The sequence below is a fragment of the Mauremys reevesii genome, linkage group 1 (assembly GCF_016161935.1).
Source record: "Mauremys reevesii isolate NIE-2019 linkage group 1, ASM1616193v1, whole genome shotgun sequence".
NCBI lineage: Eukaryota > Metazoa > Chordata > Testudines > Geoemydidae > Mauremys > Mauremys reevesii.
The window spans coordinates 229,253,984-229,270,674 of NC_052623.1; the positions used below are offsets into that span (position 1 = coordinate 229,253,984).

Here is a 16,691-nt window from a genome sequence, read left to right on the forward strand (position 1 = left end):
TCATTTCCTGACTTTTGTGCATTTAAATTCATAATCTTAACACTGCATGAATACAGATATAAGCTTATCATTGATCCATGGGAAGCATCTTTCAACAATCTCTAATATTCCACAGAGATGATAATCTGAGAATGTTTTATTGCTTAAAAACTTCTAACCACAACCACTGATGCCGAAAATTCCTAAACAAGAACTTCAAAGGTACTATATGGAGAATAGCAAAGAAATGATAAACTGTTTTGCTGTACCGATTACAACTACTCTCCCCACATTACTATATTAGCAGACATATATGCAGGCATGGACACACACTTATACACTTCTTCTGTTTTCTCAATCTAACCAAAAGGAATCCTTTTTGGTTGCCTAACTTAGAACTACATCGAGATTGACACTGTAAACCTTTACTTACATAACAAGTCCTTACTGACACAAATATTTCCATTGACTACAATGGGACTGCCCACAAAGTTTCCAAAATCAGTCCCTTAGAACTTATCATTATCTTTTTAAGTGCATGTAATTATTTCTAATGACTAACTGTTTGTTTGCTGCTTAACCTGAGGCATTTAGTATAAATGTTTTAACTTCTTTAACTTTAAATGAGTTTTCTTTGGAAACAATAAGACCTTAGGGTATTATTGTAATAGTAAATTTCACACCAATCTTTTATAAAGGGCTACCTACGCTCACAATTTCTTCCCCAGTTTCAATACACCTGATAAAATATTTATTACATATAATAAATCAGCCTGAACCATGCAGTATATTGTAGACTTAAATGTTGTTCTTTGTTCATCACGGTAGATTAAATACTGTAACAAGTGTTTGCATGAAAGCGATTTTCTATAATATAATCCCCATTGGGCAAGTAATACATTACATCTGCAATACTTTAATTTACATCACTCACTTTAATAAGGCTGATTTAGAATTTGGTGTTAGGGTATAGTGACTCAGATGTTTACTAATTAAAGGTCTGATCCTAACAACGTTGAGTACCTCCAACTCCCATTACAGTTAATGACTTCAACATCAGACTGCTTCAAGAAGTATGTTCAAGCCTGGTTTAAGCAGATGGAATCCTATTGAAATCAGTGGAGTCACTCCTATTTATGCAGGGACTGAATTTGGTCCACAGTGTCTAATCTTAGTTCAGGATCCAACAGCACCTGTCTACTCCTGTCCGCACAGAATTTACACTCATGAATTTATTGCTCCCCTTCCCAGCTAACATATAGCAAAAAAATTAGAAAATGTACCTTTATTCACCCAAGTTACATAGCACTGAGTCACAACTTGTGATATGCAGAGAAATCACTGAAAGCTCCATACTGGAAAGATGCTCTGTTACCAGGCTTTTCCAAGTTATGCTTCAAGAGGGTGGTAACCCATGTTGATTTTCTTCTGCAATACAATGCAATCTTATGACTAAATCTTGCTCACGTTAGTCATACAAGTAGCCCCAGGAACGTTGGTGGGCCTACTTGTGGGAGTAAGGCAAGCAGGAATTGCATCGCATATAGAAATTTTCATGTAAAAACTCAGGACTTTACAATAAACTTACAGTAAAAGCATCACTGGAACAGAGGAATTATCATACTGGAAATAAGACACTACCTCACAGAGACCTGTGCTTTTAAATAAGTTCTAAACCAGTGGAGTAAATAAACTCTATCCCAGTAAGTCACAGATGCTGAGCCAAAGTCTTCAGAGAGACCTGTGGCTTCACATCAGATCAGCATCACTAGCTTGTTCAACACTGATGCCAGAGATCTGCCACTTAATATAAGAACAGCAATCTAGAGTTGCTGACCTGTGATATCACAGAGGTATGTCTTGACATCAGACCAGCCCACTAACAATGGTGAGCTAATGACTTCTCAGAGACCTGGGCCTTGACATTTGATTATCATTCTAGATGTGCTGAGAGAGACCTCACAGAATCCTAGATATTCATACAAAACCAGAAAGCTACAGATGCTCATCCAGTAATCTCATAGAGGCCTCTCCCTTGACACAAGTCCTGAAAACTCGAAAGGCTGCATTAGCAATCTGACAACGTCCTGTGCCCTGGCTTCTTGCCCATCAAGCTAGTGGTACTGAGTTAGAGGCTTCTGGGAAACCTGTACCTTGACATCAACCACCATGCTAAAGCTGTTGAGCTAGTGACTTCACAATGGGTACCATGTTACAGGCACCTGAGGGAGAGAGAATATGCATTTTAAAAACATCGAGAATGTGTAAAATAGATATTCTATATTTAAAAATTCATCATTTTAAAGTCCAATTTCTCAGGACTTTCCATAGCTAAATGCACACACTGAATGTCCCATGAAAGAACTGGGGATTTCCTCTTTCCATTGGTCTATAGTGATTTTTTCCTGCCCTGAAATGTACAGTCTGCACCACAAACCACAGTAGCCTGGTGCGCCGGGAGGAGAAAGCCATTTTTGAGGGAAAGAGGAAATAATCATTGTGGCAAGGTGATTAAATAAAATGTTGGCATTCTGAAAACCGCTCAGAGGCTTGGAACTTTCAGAGTAGTCCACGGGGAGATGGATTTGCAGGTAGGTAGCAGGTAAGGTGGTTAAAGCTGCAGGATGAGCGCATTTATTAAAGAGCCCTGCAAACAAACACAAGTGAAAGGTCCTGCCCTTTGAATAACTGTATAGGAACCTCTGTCCTATTTTCAAAAGAGATTCAGACATTTAGGAGCTTAAGTCTTGATGGAAGACAATGTGGGTTAAACTCCTAAGTGCTGCAGTCATTTTTAAGAATGGGACATAGGCACTTTTGAACATTTTACCCCCTAAGGACATCATTTTAGTAATGATTCTGATCTGTTTTTATTGGATTCTGGAACTAAAAGCACTGTTAGGGGAATGCAGAGCCCCCATACAGGCTGCACCCTTAAACGTTCCTGTGTCCCTGGGCTGAGGCCCCTTTGCCCTTCTTGTTATTAATGTTTATTTCATCGCTGTTTTAGCATGTGTTTTGTTTAATGTTGTAATGCATGTCTGGGCTCAGCAGCAGGGAAAGCTGTGGTGGGGCATGTCTGGACATGCTGTGTATGTGACAGGTGACCATCAAAAAGTGCATGCGTAGCTATATAAGAGTGTGTTAAAAGCTTCTCTGTGTGGTGGAGAGCTGACAGGCTCTGAACAGAGAGGAAGGTTCATCTGGCCACAACCAGTATGCCTCGCCGGACCACCCAGCAGGGAGTGAGATTGTTAATTTTACTTGCTGTACTGTAACCTAGGATCACATATTTGGATTCTATTGTAGTTTTCAGTAAATGGTTAAAATTCACCTGGTCTCTCTCAAACTGAAATGAATTGCTCTAGGGGGAAGGACAGTTCATAACAGCATCCATCAGAGAGGCAGAATTCTTGTGAATATTTGCTAAGCAATGGCAACAGGGCATAAACTGAAAGGGTGACTGTGCAAACCAGTATCATATCTGTCTGAGTGGCAAACTCTATTACATTGTGACAGACTGTACCCCTGTATTCACCCCTTGCACACTATTATAATAATCTTTGTACAAAATATACCTTGTGAGGTATCATTTGAAAATTAATAATTTGTTGGTCATTAGTGTCCTGGTAACATGTGTGTGGCAACACTGTACCAAGAGTTATAAGCTACCATTGTATGGTGTTACTAACACATGTTCCCAGTCTGAGGAGTGGCCAAACCAGGTCCTCAGAAACAACCTGATGCCTTAGCCAGTTGTAAACAAGGCTAATGGGTCATTACCTGCTAAATGGAAATTCTTTGGCAGGAAAGGGAGCGTGGGCAAAAAATATACATCGTAGCAAAGAAACAGCATGGAGTTCCCCTCCATACAGACTGCCTGTCACCCTACTCCCAGCTGGAAATGCTTCTCAAAATGGAGAGAGGACTATGAAAAGGATGAGGAGACACCCCAAAAGCACCCTTCTCTTTCTCTCTGCCTACCACATCTACAGCACCAGTCTGCAGCTGGTCTTCCTTGTTATCACTTTATGAAACCTAGAAAATTACTAGGATTTGTTTTGGCTGGATTCTGTAAACGTCTGCACCCAGCAAGTGTAAACAGATGCCATGCACTGACAGGATAGGATACAGGACATCTACCTATGTCTGGACATGTGGAGGTTTACATATTTAGGGGCTGATCACTCAAGGTAGCTCTGACACTGGCAGACCAGGTGCCAGCTTATGCCAAGGCCCCAGCCTCACTAAACACTTACAAATGCTTACCTGTGTGCTAGCATTATCAAAACAGATAGTAGATGTTAAGTGGATAAGAATGTGTTTAGCATTTAGACTTTATAAAATGCTTGTAGGACGCTGCTGTATTGATCGCACTTTTAACCTCTATAGCTCATGGTATAAAGTTATACTGAGTGTCGCTGTGCAAACCTCTGTAATTGTGTAACTCGCCAAATGGGAAAAGAAGCATTAATTAAGGTAATGCACTCAACATGGCCCATTGAAGGCAAATAAGGTATTGTGCAGCATCAGAGAAGAAAGATCCTATTAACTGAATTCCTAACTCCTTTCAGGAATGGGAGGCCTGTGGATGAACTCATCCCATCAATTTTGGTATCTGGAGTGGAGGTGATAAATATGCCTGACAAGGAGAAACTGAAGCTCTTCCTTGCTATCTGGACTCTGAGGGGCAAAGATTCCTAAACATAAGCAAAGAGATCCCCCATGCTGCTTGGTATGGGTTAGCCCTGAAAGACACTTTGAATTGATCAGTTACTACAACTCTGTTACCTTTTGAATCACAGACAAACTCATTTGTGTATACATGCTTGTTAGCTTTAACCTGCAAATAAACTCTCATTTCTTTTTCCTAGTGAATAAATCTTTACTTAGTTCATTACAGCATTGTCTTTGGTGTGCGATCCAAGGTACAAATTGATCTGGGGTAAGTGACTGGTCTCTTGCGACTGGAAGCAACCTGAATATGTTCTGATTTTTGGTGTAAGTGACCATTTATCACATAGTCCATCCAGCTTGCCTGGGTGGCAAGAGAGCCTGGAGCATCCAAACAGACTGTCTGTGACTTCATTATAAGACTATTGTAATACTTTGGGAGTTCACACTTGTTACCAGGTTGGTGAAATCTAATTATAGTATACACAACCAGTTTGGGGTGTCTGCCCTGCTTTTTGAGAGTCTGCCCTCAGGCTGGCACTCTCAGTCGTGAGCCACTCCAGACAGTGTGATAATGGCACAAATGCTCTTACAGTCCATGGGAAATGAAGGCGCTCAGCACCTTTCCGGAGGCAATTAGCACCTTGCAGGGTGGAACCCTTACTGAATGGGCAAAGCACCAAGCTAAGGAGACACTCATGTCCCTAGCAGAATGTGACGGTCACTAAAGAAAAGGGCACACTTGGCTTTGTTTGTCCAAATGAAACCATGGCCAAGCAACAAGTTGACTTGATTGGGCTCAGGAGGTAAAGGCACCCAGCTGGATGATGACAACCAGTATCATCTTTCCTCTCCTAGAAGAGAGAGCAAAAATGTAATTTGTGCAGTATCACTCATTCTCTTATTCCCAATTTTCACTTACTTTAAACGAGAGGTGCACACCAGTTCCTTTATTCACCTGATATAGTGTTTAATCCCTCACTAGGGATGCCGAGAAAACTGCTCAGTGCCTAATGGAAAAGCTCCCCATACTCTGTGTCTGAGCTCCTGTCTGGCAAAACTCCCTGTTCACATTGGGCCAGATCCAACACCCATTAAAGTCATTGAGAATCTTTCCACTGACTTCAATGGTTGTTGGATCAAGCCCACCAGGTGGCAGTTAATTTTATGTGACTGCATGGATGACTCATTGGCTACACTACACAAATTCAATGATGATCTACAGGAGAAAGGGGGTAGTTAAGTTCCTTCATGTGCTGCAACATCAAATTGATTTGGCCAGGCCTGAATTCTGGAGTTCTCCAGTTCATGAACTGTTTCTTTTCAGCATATAAACAGGGTAAAGAGGCTCCTTCAATCTCAAGATTGGACATGTTTCCGAATACCTTGACTTCGTTGTAACATGTGGCATACGCAATATAAGCAACATGTAGCCAAGTCTAATGCAGGGAGTCTTCAGGGATTATGAATGCCTGGGAAATAGACCTCAATCAGACTTTTACAAGAGGGGAATGGGAATGAGCACTTACTTCCAGGTCTGAAACAGCCAGAGAAAACTAACCACACCTCATAATGGTAAAAGTTACACATTTATTTAGTTTTTCCATGTATAGGATGCTGCTATTGCAACTCTCTAGATGCATTTACAGTAAGACCAGTGACACAGTATGTCAACCAGCCAATGTTACCGAACACAAACGGAATAGCTACTGTGACAGACCCAGACCAGTGGGGTACAGGAGTCTGGTAGAAGGCAAATATACTGGCCACTGGATGCACAATTTTCTGTTCCCTGAGTGACCAGAGCAGGGGCTGCCCTAGAGCAATCAGGAACCTGCTAGAACCAATTAAGACAGGCAAGCTAATCAAGACACCTGGAGCCAGTTAAGAACTTTCTAGAATCAATTATAGCAGGCAGGCTAATCAGGACACCTGGTTTAAAAAGGACCTCCCATCAGTTAGTAGGGGTGTGTGCAAGGAGCAGAGAGTGAGAAGGCGCTGCTGGAGGAGTGAAGAGTTCAAGCATGATCAGGCTTCAGGAGGAAGATCCTGCAGGGAGGATTGTGCTACAGAGAACATTGTAGACAGCTGCTATCCACAGGGCCCTGGGCTGGAACCCGGAGTAGAGGGTGGGCCCAGGTTCCCCCCCAACTCCTGATCAGACACAGAAGGAGTTGACCTGGTCTGTGAGAAACACCAGAAGGGAAGATCTAAATTGGAAAGGGATCTGGCCTGTCCCTGACCCACTAGGTGGGACACAGAGACTGTGGGGATTGTTCTCCATTTCCCTCATGCTGGCCAGTTAGCTGAGTGGACGGCAGGTTTGAGCCACTAGCAAAAGTGGCCAAACTGAGGGCTGCCGTGAATCTCTGAGGCGAGCAAATCTGCCTATAAGCGCAGGACCCACCAAGGCAGAGGAGGAACTTTGTCACACTACCCAGGCAAACCAAAATTTCCCAAACCACCACCTCAAAAATACCCAGCCAACCAACCAACCAAATATAAACAACCTGGGTAAACAGCTGAGTGTTTGAGCATTTCCTCCAGGTCAACAAACTCTGGTTGTGTCAGATCAATGGGTTAGCAGATTCCATAGTCAAAGCCCTCCACTGAGAATTCCTTATCCCTGGTCCCAGGCACACAAGTGACAGTTTTGTCAGTTTGAGAGTCCAAACTGATCTCGATTGACTAGGTAATATATGGGAAAAGAAGCAGTCATTAAGGGTACATGTACACGGCTGTTGGGAGCATGCTTTCTAGTGCAGATAGGCAGACAGGTGCTAGCTCTGCTTGAGCTAGCACTTTAAAAGTAGCTATGTAGCTGGGGGTGGTGGCTCAGGCTGACTGCCCCAGTACATACCCAGGAGGACTGGGAGGGTTTGTACTCAGGTGGCTAGCGTGAGCTGCTGCCCATTCTATCCCAGTTACACTGCTACTTTTAGCATGCTATCGCGAGCAGAGCTAATGTATGTCTGGCTACCCATGCTGGCAAACACACTCCCAACTGCAGAGTAGACATACCCTCAGAGTGTGTCTTCACCGCCCAGTTAGCTCCCGTTATAATTTGAGTGTTATCCCTAATCTGAATCCCATCCGCACACAAAAATGTCAAGCTCAAGTTAACTGGTTCTTTAAGCTCAAGCTAGCTAGGGTATCAGGGGGCTGGATTGAAACTCAAGTGAGGCTGAACCTCCAGCTAGTCATGCGGTGGGAATGCAACAACTCCAGTTACAACAACTCATCCATGGCTAATCCAATCACTCTGTGCTGCTAATCCAATCTGTGTAACTCAGTGTTGTTTTGAAGTATGGTTGCTCTCAAGTGCAGTAACTCGAGCTAACAGTTGCAGCGAAGATGACACACAAGATTTTGTAGATCATAGGCAATATCTTGGATTGTACCTGGAAACAAGTGGGAACCCAGTTTGGGTGTGTAATGTGCTCCAAGTCAGACTGCTAAAGAAATGGGCCTCTGAATACTGCCCTAGACGCCTGAACCGGCACCATTGTAATTTAAGGGGTGTTTTGCAGGATTGAGCCCTATTGGAAGTTTCTGAGTGGTATTCAAGTATCGCCAAAAATGAGTTCATCACAATAATCCAGTTTGGAATATGCAGAAAGTAGAGCTGGTTGGTTTTTTTTATTTCAATTTTTTAAAAATAGGGAAAATGATTTTTTGGGGTGAAATTTCTGATTTTTATTTTAAATTTCAAAAAAGAGAAAAAAAGAAAATACTGCCCTCCTTTCTCCCCCTTTTTTTTACACTAGCTGTAATACAAAGTATCAAAGTGAGCCTTCCTTGTATGGTGAGGAATGGGTTCAGCAGACAAACGCTGAAAGGGCAGAGTGGTATATTCAGACATATGCTGTGGGAGTGCCCCACTGCAGGACACTTCACCTTCTGGAACAGTTTCAAATTTCAGATCATTGATTCTATCACCCTCCTCTGTAGATCAGTCACCACCTTCCTCTGTAGACCCTGCACTACACATTCTCCACCCTCCTAGGCAGGATGCCTCACACAGGATAGCACAATGATGGCCCTAAAAACATTCAGTAGTGCTGCAGCGATGCACAGAACTAAGCCATCAGAGAGGTACCATCTGAGACTGTATCAGAGGCAAATAGCACAGAAGACACCATGCTGCAAACTGATAAGCAGAGCCAAACCAAGACTGATACAAAAATGTTCACAAAATACAATCCAAATGCAAATAAAAGCGGAAGTAAATCCATGTGTCTTACCTCATCTATATTATCCTTTTTATTAGTTTCATTTCTGAGTTTTTTCTGTCGCACTTTGGTTTCATATTCTGGTCTGGGATGTTCCTGAAACAAGTCAAAACAAAATCATGGCAGTGGGAAAAGGTTTTAAAAGCTGATCATTTGCAGAATATAAAAGCACCACAAATACATCGAGACATAGTTCCTCATCAGTTGTTCAACCATGAAACATGATTCGTACACAGCCACAATGAACTGAGATCAAACACTCTTAGGTTTATCTAAATGGAAAAGTTAGTCAAACCTTCAAACCTTGACATGTTCCTTGGTGCATTTTTGATGGTGAAAAGGAAGAAAGAACATATTAAAAAATATTCTCCATAAAGCTGTGTACTGTAAAAGAAACAACATTCTGTATACGTTGAGTAATTCACACTATAGTATATAAGCAAACTTTGAAAAGAGCATAATCTAGACCAGTAACACTCAATCAGATTTGGCTCCTGACCCACAAAATGGCCTCAAAAATCATTCTATGATCTTTTGTGGCCGGCAAGGGATTGTGGGATTTGATTCATAGGAAAAAATGTCAACTATTTTGTGGGGTGCAGATCAAAGAAGTTTAGAGCTGGTTGGATCCTTTAGACCCTTTTTTAATATACTAGCTTATACTTTAGTGCTAAGTACTGGCTTTTCCCACCAGCAACACAGTGCAGTGGATGCAAAAGTGTAGGTTCTGAGTGGTGGGTGCTAGAGGCATTACTCTTGCATAGGGCAACATCAGGCTAAACACCTTCCTCAATGCTAAAGGGAAGCTACGCAGCACTTTAAAAAACAAAACAAAAATAAAACAATATTTACTGCTAAAAAGTGCAGTGTCCATTCTCCACAACAGCATCCCCTCTGACAATTCGCATGTTCTATCCAGTTATACCCATTTTAGGGGTTACAGTGTCCCTAGCAATGCCATTAAGCCTTGTAAAATTATTACAAGAAGTTACCAGCCTGCTCACAAAATCCTACTTGCCCATGGTAACAGTGAGGGTCCAGACACCCCAAAGGGAGAACAGGTTTTGAATGCCAAAGAATAAGAAGTTGTATTAACGGATTGTATACAATGTTACTGTGCTATAAAAGTATGTTGAGTAAGGTCTTTTATGACAGTGTGTAACGTTCTTAATTATTATGGGAGATGTATACGAGCTGTGGTTATGAATTTATGTATTTGTGCATATAGAGAACTGTGCTTAAAAATCTCAGCTCCACCTCACAACAGGACAGTGAGTGATCAGACAGGGAGAAGTACACCAAGCCAGGCGTTTACACAAAACCGGACTCAAGTAACAATCCACAGCACAACCCAGGAAAAGTCAATGATAGGCCATTTAAGTTAATGGAAAGACACGGAGACAACTGGAGATTTCTACACTTTGAATATCAATAGTGACTGAAGAAAAGAACCTGCAAACCCTTTTTAAATAGAAGGGGTTTGAAGTGAAAGGCATCCAGAAAATGAGGGAAAGTCTCTTGGCAGTAAATTGTCCACGGAATGCTGGATCTCCACCCATCACCATCAGAGTTAGGTGTATACTGGGAAACTGTTCAAAGGTGATAGGTAACTTGTATTAGAAAAGTGATTTTATCTAATACAGAACTGTAAAGGCTAAGGTTGCATCTTTATGATTTATTTACTGTTAACTTGTATATTTTTGCTCTCCCCTACAATTTCATCTTTGAATCTGTGGCTTTTCTATTAAATAAACCTTTTGTCTATTTTTACCCCAAGCAGGTCTCTGTTGTGCAAACTGTGTGGCGTGCGTGTGCCAAAGTGAACTGGTATTTAGGGGGCTGACAGACCAGAAGGAAAAAGTCTGAGTGTCTGGGTGTTAAGAACTCGGGAAGGATGGATTTGGGGAGACTCAGGACTGGAAGGGCTGTTAGAGTCACCCTGCAATTGCAAGGAGTAACAAGGCTGGTGGAAGCCAGGGTGAGACTGTGTTTGTGGGCAGACTATGGGTGTCAGGAATCTGAGCCATAGCAGCATAGCATTATGGCACCCCAAGGTTACAAGGCAGGCAATGACATGGCCCCTTACTGGTCTGGATGATCCCCGGAAAATAAGCCACTCTTTATCCTAATGACTGGTGATATTGAGCACGAGCATGAGCACAAGCATGAGCATGTGTGTGTGTGTATATATAAAGTTAAGACTGGTTTGTACCCCAACAATAATTTTGCTTTTGTACAGTATTTTGTTAATAAATGTTATATCTATTTTGCTATTAAACCATTTGTAGTTCAAACTTTTCAGTGTCTCTGCATCTGCATTCCACGCATCCACACCTGGACTGGAAATCTAATATTTCTTTATACAGTCTTTCAAAGCTGCCTTATCCTTGGACCTTAAGACCTTTTGGAATAAATGTGTAAATGTGCCCTTTGCATCGAATAATGCATACCATGCATTTAGAGATTTGACCCTGATTCTGATCACATTTACACTGGTGTAAAGCAGGAATAACTCCACTGAAGTCAGCGGAGTTACTCCATTGTAAAACTAGCGTGATTCAGAATCAAGTTCTTTGTCTGAAAGTGGGAAGACTTTTAGAGGTAGGACAATAAGCTAGAAATAGTTGTGATGACTTGAGGAAGGCCAAATGTCCATGTAGGGATAAATATGAATCCCATGATGCTGGAGGTGGGCCAATACAGCTGCCAGACACTTATTGAAAACCATGTGAGCCAAGGTACTGTGAGGCCAAATGAATGCTCAGAGTGGAAAATGAGAATTCCCATCCTGAAAACAAAGAGCCAAATCCTGCAGTCCTTACTTGGGCGAAACTCTCATTGATGTCAGTGGGAGTTTTCCCTGAGAAAGGGCTCCAAGGTTTGCCCCAAATATACAGTAAAAAGCTATTCATTATATGCTACAGATGAGAATTAGAAATAACCTTTATACAAATCAAAGGCACACATATAATTGCCCTATTAGAGAGAAGGAAGTATAGACGGAATAGAACTCTTCTTTAATTTCTCCTTCCTTTGGAAAGAGATTTATTTTAAAAGTGTATAAAGCACCCATCATAAAACACATCTTGGATACTGAACAGAAATAAATAAACTAAAACAGTCCCAGAACAACAGACCGGTGACACCATCAACTAAAAATGAGAAAGACAAACATATAATTCCATAAAAAGAGGCAATAAGGATGGAAAGTTAAAATGGTCAATGAAATGCTGGGCATGAACTGAAAGGCCTTACACCAAAGGTTTGAATACAAGCAGACAGAGTGTGACAGACGCCTGTAGGGAGGGAGTTCCACAAATGGGAACTCTGAAGACCCAGCTGCCGCCCAAAAGAAGATGGAAACTTGGAACAAGAGGAAGAAAAACCCAGCTGTCTGCACTGTGAGAAATTTCATTATTGCAAATGAAGGATGAGCCTCGAACACCTTTATATCTTGGAATGCTGATATGGAAATAAAAGTTTGGGGCAAGATTCTCATTTTTGCTATGTCTTATTTGTCAGTGGAATTCCAGTTACCTTTAAGGGCCTTTTACTTTGCCAGGATCATATAAACGTATCATGAGAATAAGGCCTATAGTCATTCTATTCCAGAGTCCTACTGCAGTTACATTTGATTTGCAGAAGAAACAAAAAACCAACTTGAATAACAACCTCATGTTACAAATCACTAACAGCATAAATGGAAGGGGAGAAAATAGAAGCCACTGTGGGAACAGGAAGGAACCTTACCAAACTCATTCCAAAGCAAATACTACTCTAAAGTGAAAGTCAAAACAAAATAAAGGGCTTATCTACATATTATAGGACATTTTTAAAGGGGTCTCAACTAGGCAGCCCCTTTAGTACCTATATGTATTTGCAGCTTCAAATTATTGCATTTTTACTTCTAGTTTACCATTCAAGCAATTGGATGCCTACATGCCATTGTCTGCTCCCACAACACTGCACCCATAGTTTTTTAGGAGTGCAAGTTGAGAGGCTGTTTTTTAAAAACTTGGCCTTAAATTAGAACTGGGGTTCTCAACCTCTTTCTTTCTGAGGCCCCCTCAATATTCTATAAATACTCCATGGCTCACCCATACCACAACAATTGTTTTTCTCCATATAAAAGATAAGGCTGGTATTAAGGGGTAGGAAGCAGGGCAATTGCCTGGGGGCCCATGCCACAAGGGGCACCATGAAACTAAGTTGCAAAGGCATCAGCTTCAGCCCCAGGTTCTGGAACTCAGGGCCCCAGGCTGCAGTCCTGCATGATGAGACTTCAGCTTTCTGCCCTGGGCCCTAACGAGTCTAATACCTGCCATGCTAGGCGCCCCCCCTGAAACCAGCTCACAGCTCCCCAGGGGCCCCCGGATGCCTGGTTGAGAACCACTGAATTAGAAGATTTTGATGAGGGCATCTCATGAGGTAAAAATGAAACATGCTGTTCATAAGTACTGTCACTGCAGTGGACTGAACTACTTGGGCAATTGGTAACAGGCTATAAAGCCTTTTACCTCTTGGTCATTAATTCAAATCCAGCACTTGTTGATAGTCACAGGTTAGTAGCTGGAATCTTAGGTTTTGAAATGAACCATCTATAGGAGTCCTGAGAACTATAGTATGGAATATTTTGTTTCAAATTATTTCTACTATAATTAAAGTTACCACTGATACAGACAGGCTGACGTATTCAACAGTAATTCCCCCAATGAGTAGGGCAATCTTAGTGAATGCTACTTTAAATAGTCTATTACAAATATTGTAGCACCTATCTTGTTAGCAATAGGTTGTGAAAAGGAGGCTTTGTACCTCTGGGGAGCTAGGAATCCCTATTCCCATTGTGATAAGGCATTTGTTTCTAGTCCTGGCAGATCAGAAAACATTGCACTTTTGACATGGAGCATCATATGAAGAAAGGCTAATTATGCTTTTTTTTAGAAGTTTATAATATTCATTACATTATATTTTTCTCTCCTTCCAAGGTCTGTGCAGTTGGAATGCATGATCTTAAAGTACCCTGGCCTATCAGCTGAATGCATATCAAAAGCAGTAGTCGTAAGCTGAAAGAGAGTATAGGCAGGAAGTGGCCAGGGAAGCAGACTTGGATCCTCTGTGTGGCAGACTCAGCTGATGTTGCTTCTCACAGGGCCCTGGGCTAGGAACCAGTGGAGAGGGTGGACTAGGTCCCCCTCCTACACCTCACTTGAGAATTAGGCCCTGAGGTGGACTGAGACAATGACGCTTCCTGCCTAGGGGCAGAGGTAGGCATCTCTACATCCCCCTTTTTAGGGAAGGAGACTGGAAATGAGGCACTTTGAAGACTAGGACACAGGCTCCACCCACCCCACCCCAAACACCCTATTACAATGACCTATTAATGGACAATTCACAAAAAGCAAAAGTAGTGAAATTTGTCAAATATACTGCTACAAATTATTCATCTAGCTTGAAGATAAATACAGAATACACACACACACACACAGTTACCTGTGAATAAGGTGAGGTCATCCCAAACTCACATGAATAAAACCTTATCCTACACTACATCATCACATATTCTATTGGGGTGTGGTGTGGAATAAAATGTATTGGCATGAATTTATGGTGACCTTACTTTACTCATCTAATGCCATGTGTACATGAGAAAGTCATGTATAAATCACTACATTGTTGTTGTACAAAAAGAAGAAAAGCACCATGTGAAACTACATGAATAAAGTGGTTCCACCCACCCAGAACCAACATTAAGAGTACATAAATGTTGGTTTCATTTGCAACTATGGTTGCAAAACTAGTGCAGTAAAAATTGGCTGCCATTGATAGGGTGACCCTATGTCCTGTTTTGGCTGAGACAGTCCATTTTTTAACCCTTAAAAAGGCCATCCTGACTTTTTTGGCAAAAACAGGCATTTGTCCCATTTGCTCTTGACAACTTGATCAGTTTTTCCCACTTTTGTTTTAAAAAAAAAAAAAGGGTGTGTGTGTAGGAATGGGGTGGGGGGCAGCAAGCAGCAATGCCAGCCCTGTGCAGGGGGGAGACAGGGCTTGAGTGAGCAGTGATGCCAGCCCCAGTGTTGTGTGGGGAGAGGAGCTCGGGCTGGCTCCCTGGGGCAGGGAGTCTTGGGGGGGCTTGGACTGGGGCAGGCTCGGGCTAGCCCCACTCAGTGACCAGTATTCCCTTCGGGAAGTATGGCCACCCTAGCCCTTGACTTAAATAACATCACTAACTATGATCTGCAGAGCACCAGAATCCAATATCCTTACTCTTGTGGAGAAGTATGTTACATTCAGGAATACTCCCATACGTCTCAGTGGGAGAAATCGTTGAGAAATATACACCACTCTGGCAGTATAAAGGGGTCTTAAAGTGGGTATAAATGCAAATTAGGCCAACTTTAAGACCCTTTTGTGTCTGACTATAAAGGACAATCAGATGCATCATGAGTAGAGGCAGCAGAATCTGTCCCCTTAGGAAAAAAAAACGTTCTTACCCCATATGCACTGGCCAGTTTCAGTGTGTCGGACTTTTGGAATGTGGCCAAATGGAAGATCTGGGTGGGGCTCAAAGGGTGGCACTTCCACCCACTGCACAACTTCGGTAATCATATACCACATTTTATATTTTTAAAAAGTTCTAGTCCCTACAGTTGAAGAAAATTTTCCAAACATGAACAGAAATGCTGTGCTGAATTTATGGCAGGACAGAGCCTGAAACAATAACTATGGGAGCTGTGAACTCCTCTCATTCACCTCAATGGGGTGGCTTCTGTTGTACAAGTTTATTTATATTACCAGTAGAAGAGAGGGGACATGAGCCACTCTCTTCAAATCCCAGAAGATAAGAGAACAAAAACTCATGGAGCTTTTGGTGAGGCAGAGATTATTTAAGTGCCTCTGAAACAAATGTATGCATGGAGCCCGTTTGATCTCCACTTGCACTTAAATACTCATCTGGAGTAGCAACACCTCAAAGAGTCAAGAATAACTAGAGGAGAACAAATCCATCTGAGGACTGTAGGCAAGTCACCCCATGGACAAGCCAAGAGCTGCCCGTGATGGAAAAGAAATAAGGAAAAGGAAAGGGGAGCAGGTTAGATGGTTGTAGCAGGGAGACAGCTAGTGTGGAGTTAGGAATTACTGCTGCACTAGCCAAGGGCGCTGGAACAATTTGCACAGTGGAGGCGCTGATAGTCATTGAACCAAACTGTAAACCCTGTATTTGATGGAATCCACTTCAAGCTGGAGAGTGCAGCAGCACCCCCAGCACCCGTCGTTCCAGCACCTATGGCACTAGCAGCCTCTGACACTTCTGCAGGCCAGCAGCTCCAGAAACTAATTTGACATGGAAAAAATGTTCAACCATATATCTTTCCTGACTAATAAATGATATCACATTACTTGGTTTTTCTAGCCTACAAGTGAAAACGTGTTTAAAGTGTGCCTTTAAATTCAGTTTATAAAAGAAACAACAGCTAGTACAAGATTGTTTTGCCTAAGGCCTGCATGAAAAAGTGTTTTTCAGATTTTCTTTCCCAAGTGCCCTAATAAAATAATGACCTCCTTAATTTAAACATAACATGATTAAACGTAATGTTAAAGGGCAAAGTATCCAGTTGGAGCAACTTGTCTAGATGGTGTACAGCAGGAATCAAGGTTGGATTCAGATTAATTAAATAACTTTATTAATGAGCTGCAAGAAGGGGTTAATGGCAAGATAATTACATGTGCAGATGTTTCACAGATGATAAATTGGGAGAAGTTGTGAGCACCAAGGAAGATAGAAAATAATAAAAGGGACCCAGA

At 41.9% G+C, this 16,691-nt stretch overlaps 1 protein-coding gene across 1 annotated transcript in view; it reads right to left on the minus strand.

Moving 5' to 3' along the window:
- The window catches only part of ANO2 (anoctamin 2), a 329,541-nt gene that overhangs the window by 151,432 nt on the left and 161,418 nt on the right, over positions 1–16,691 (minus strand). The window contains exon 14 of the mRNA XM_039539558.1: positions 8,898–8,981. Within this exon, the coding sequence (XP_039395492.1) occupies positions 8,898–8,981 (84 nt within the window). The remainder of the gene's footprint in view (positions 1–8,897; positions 8,982–16,691) is intronic.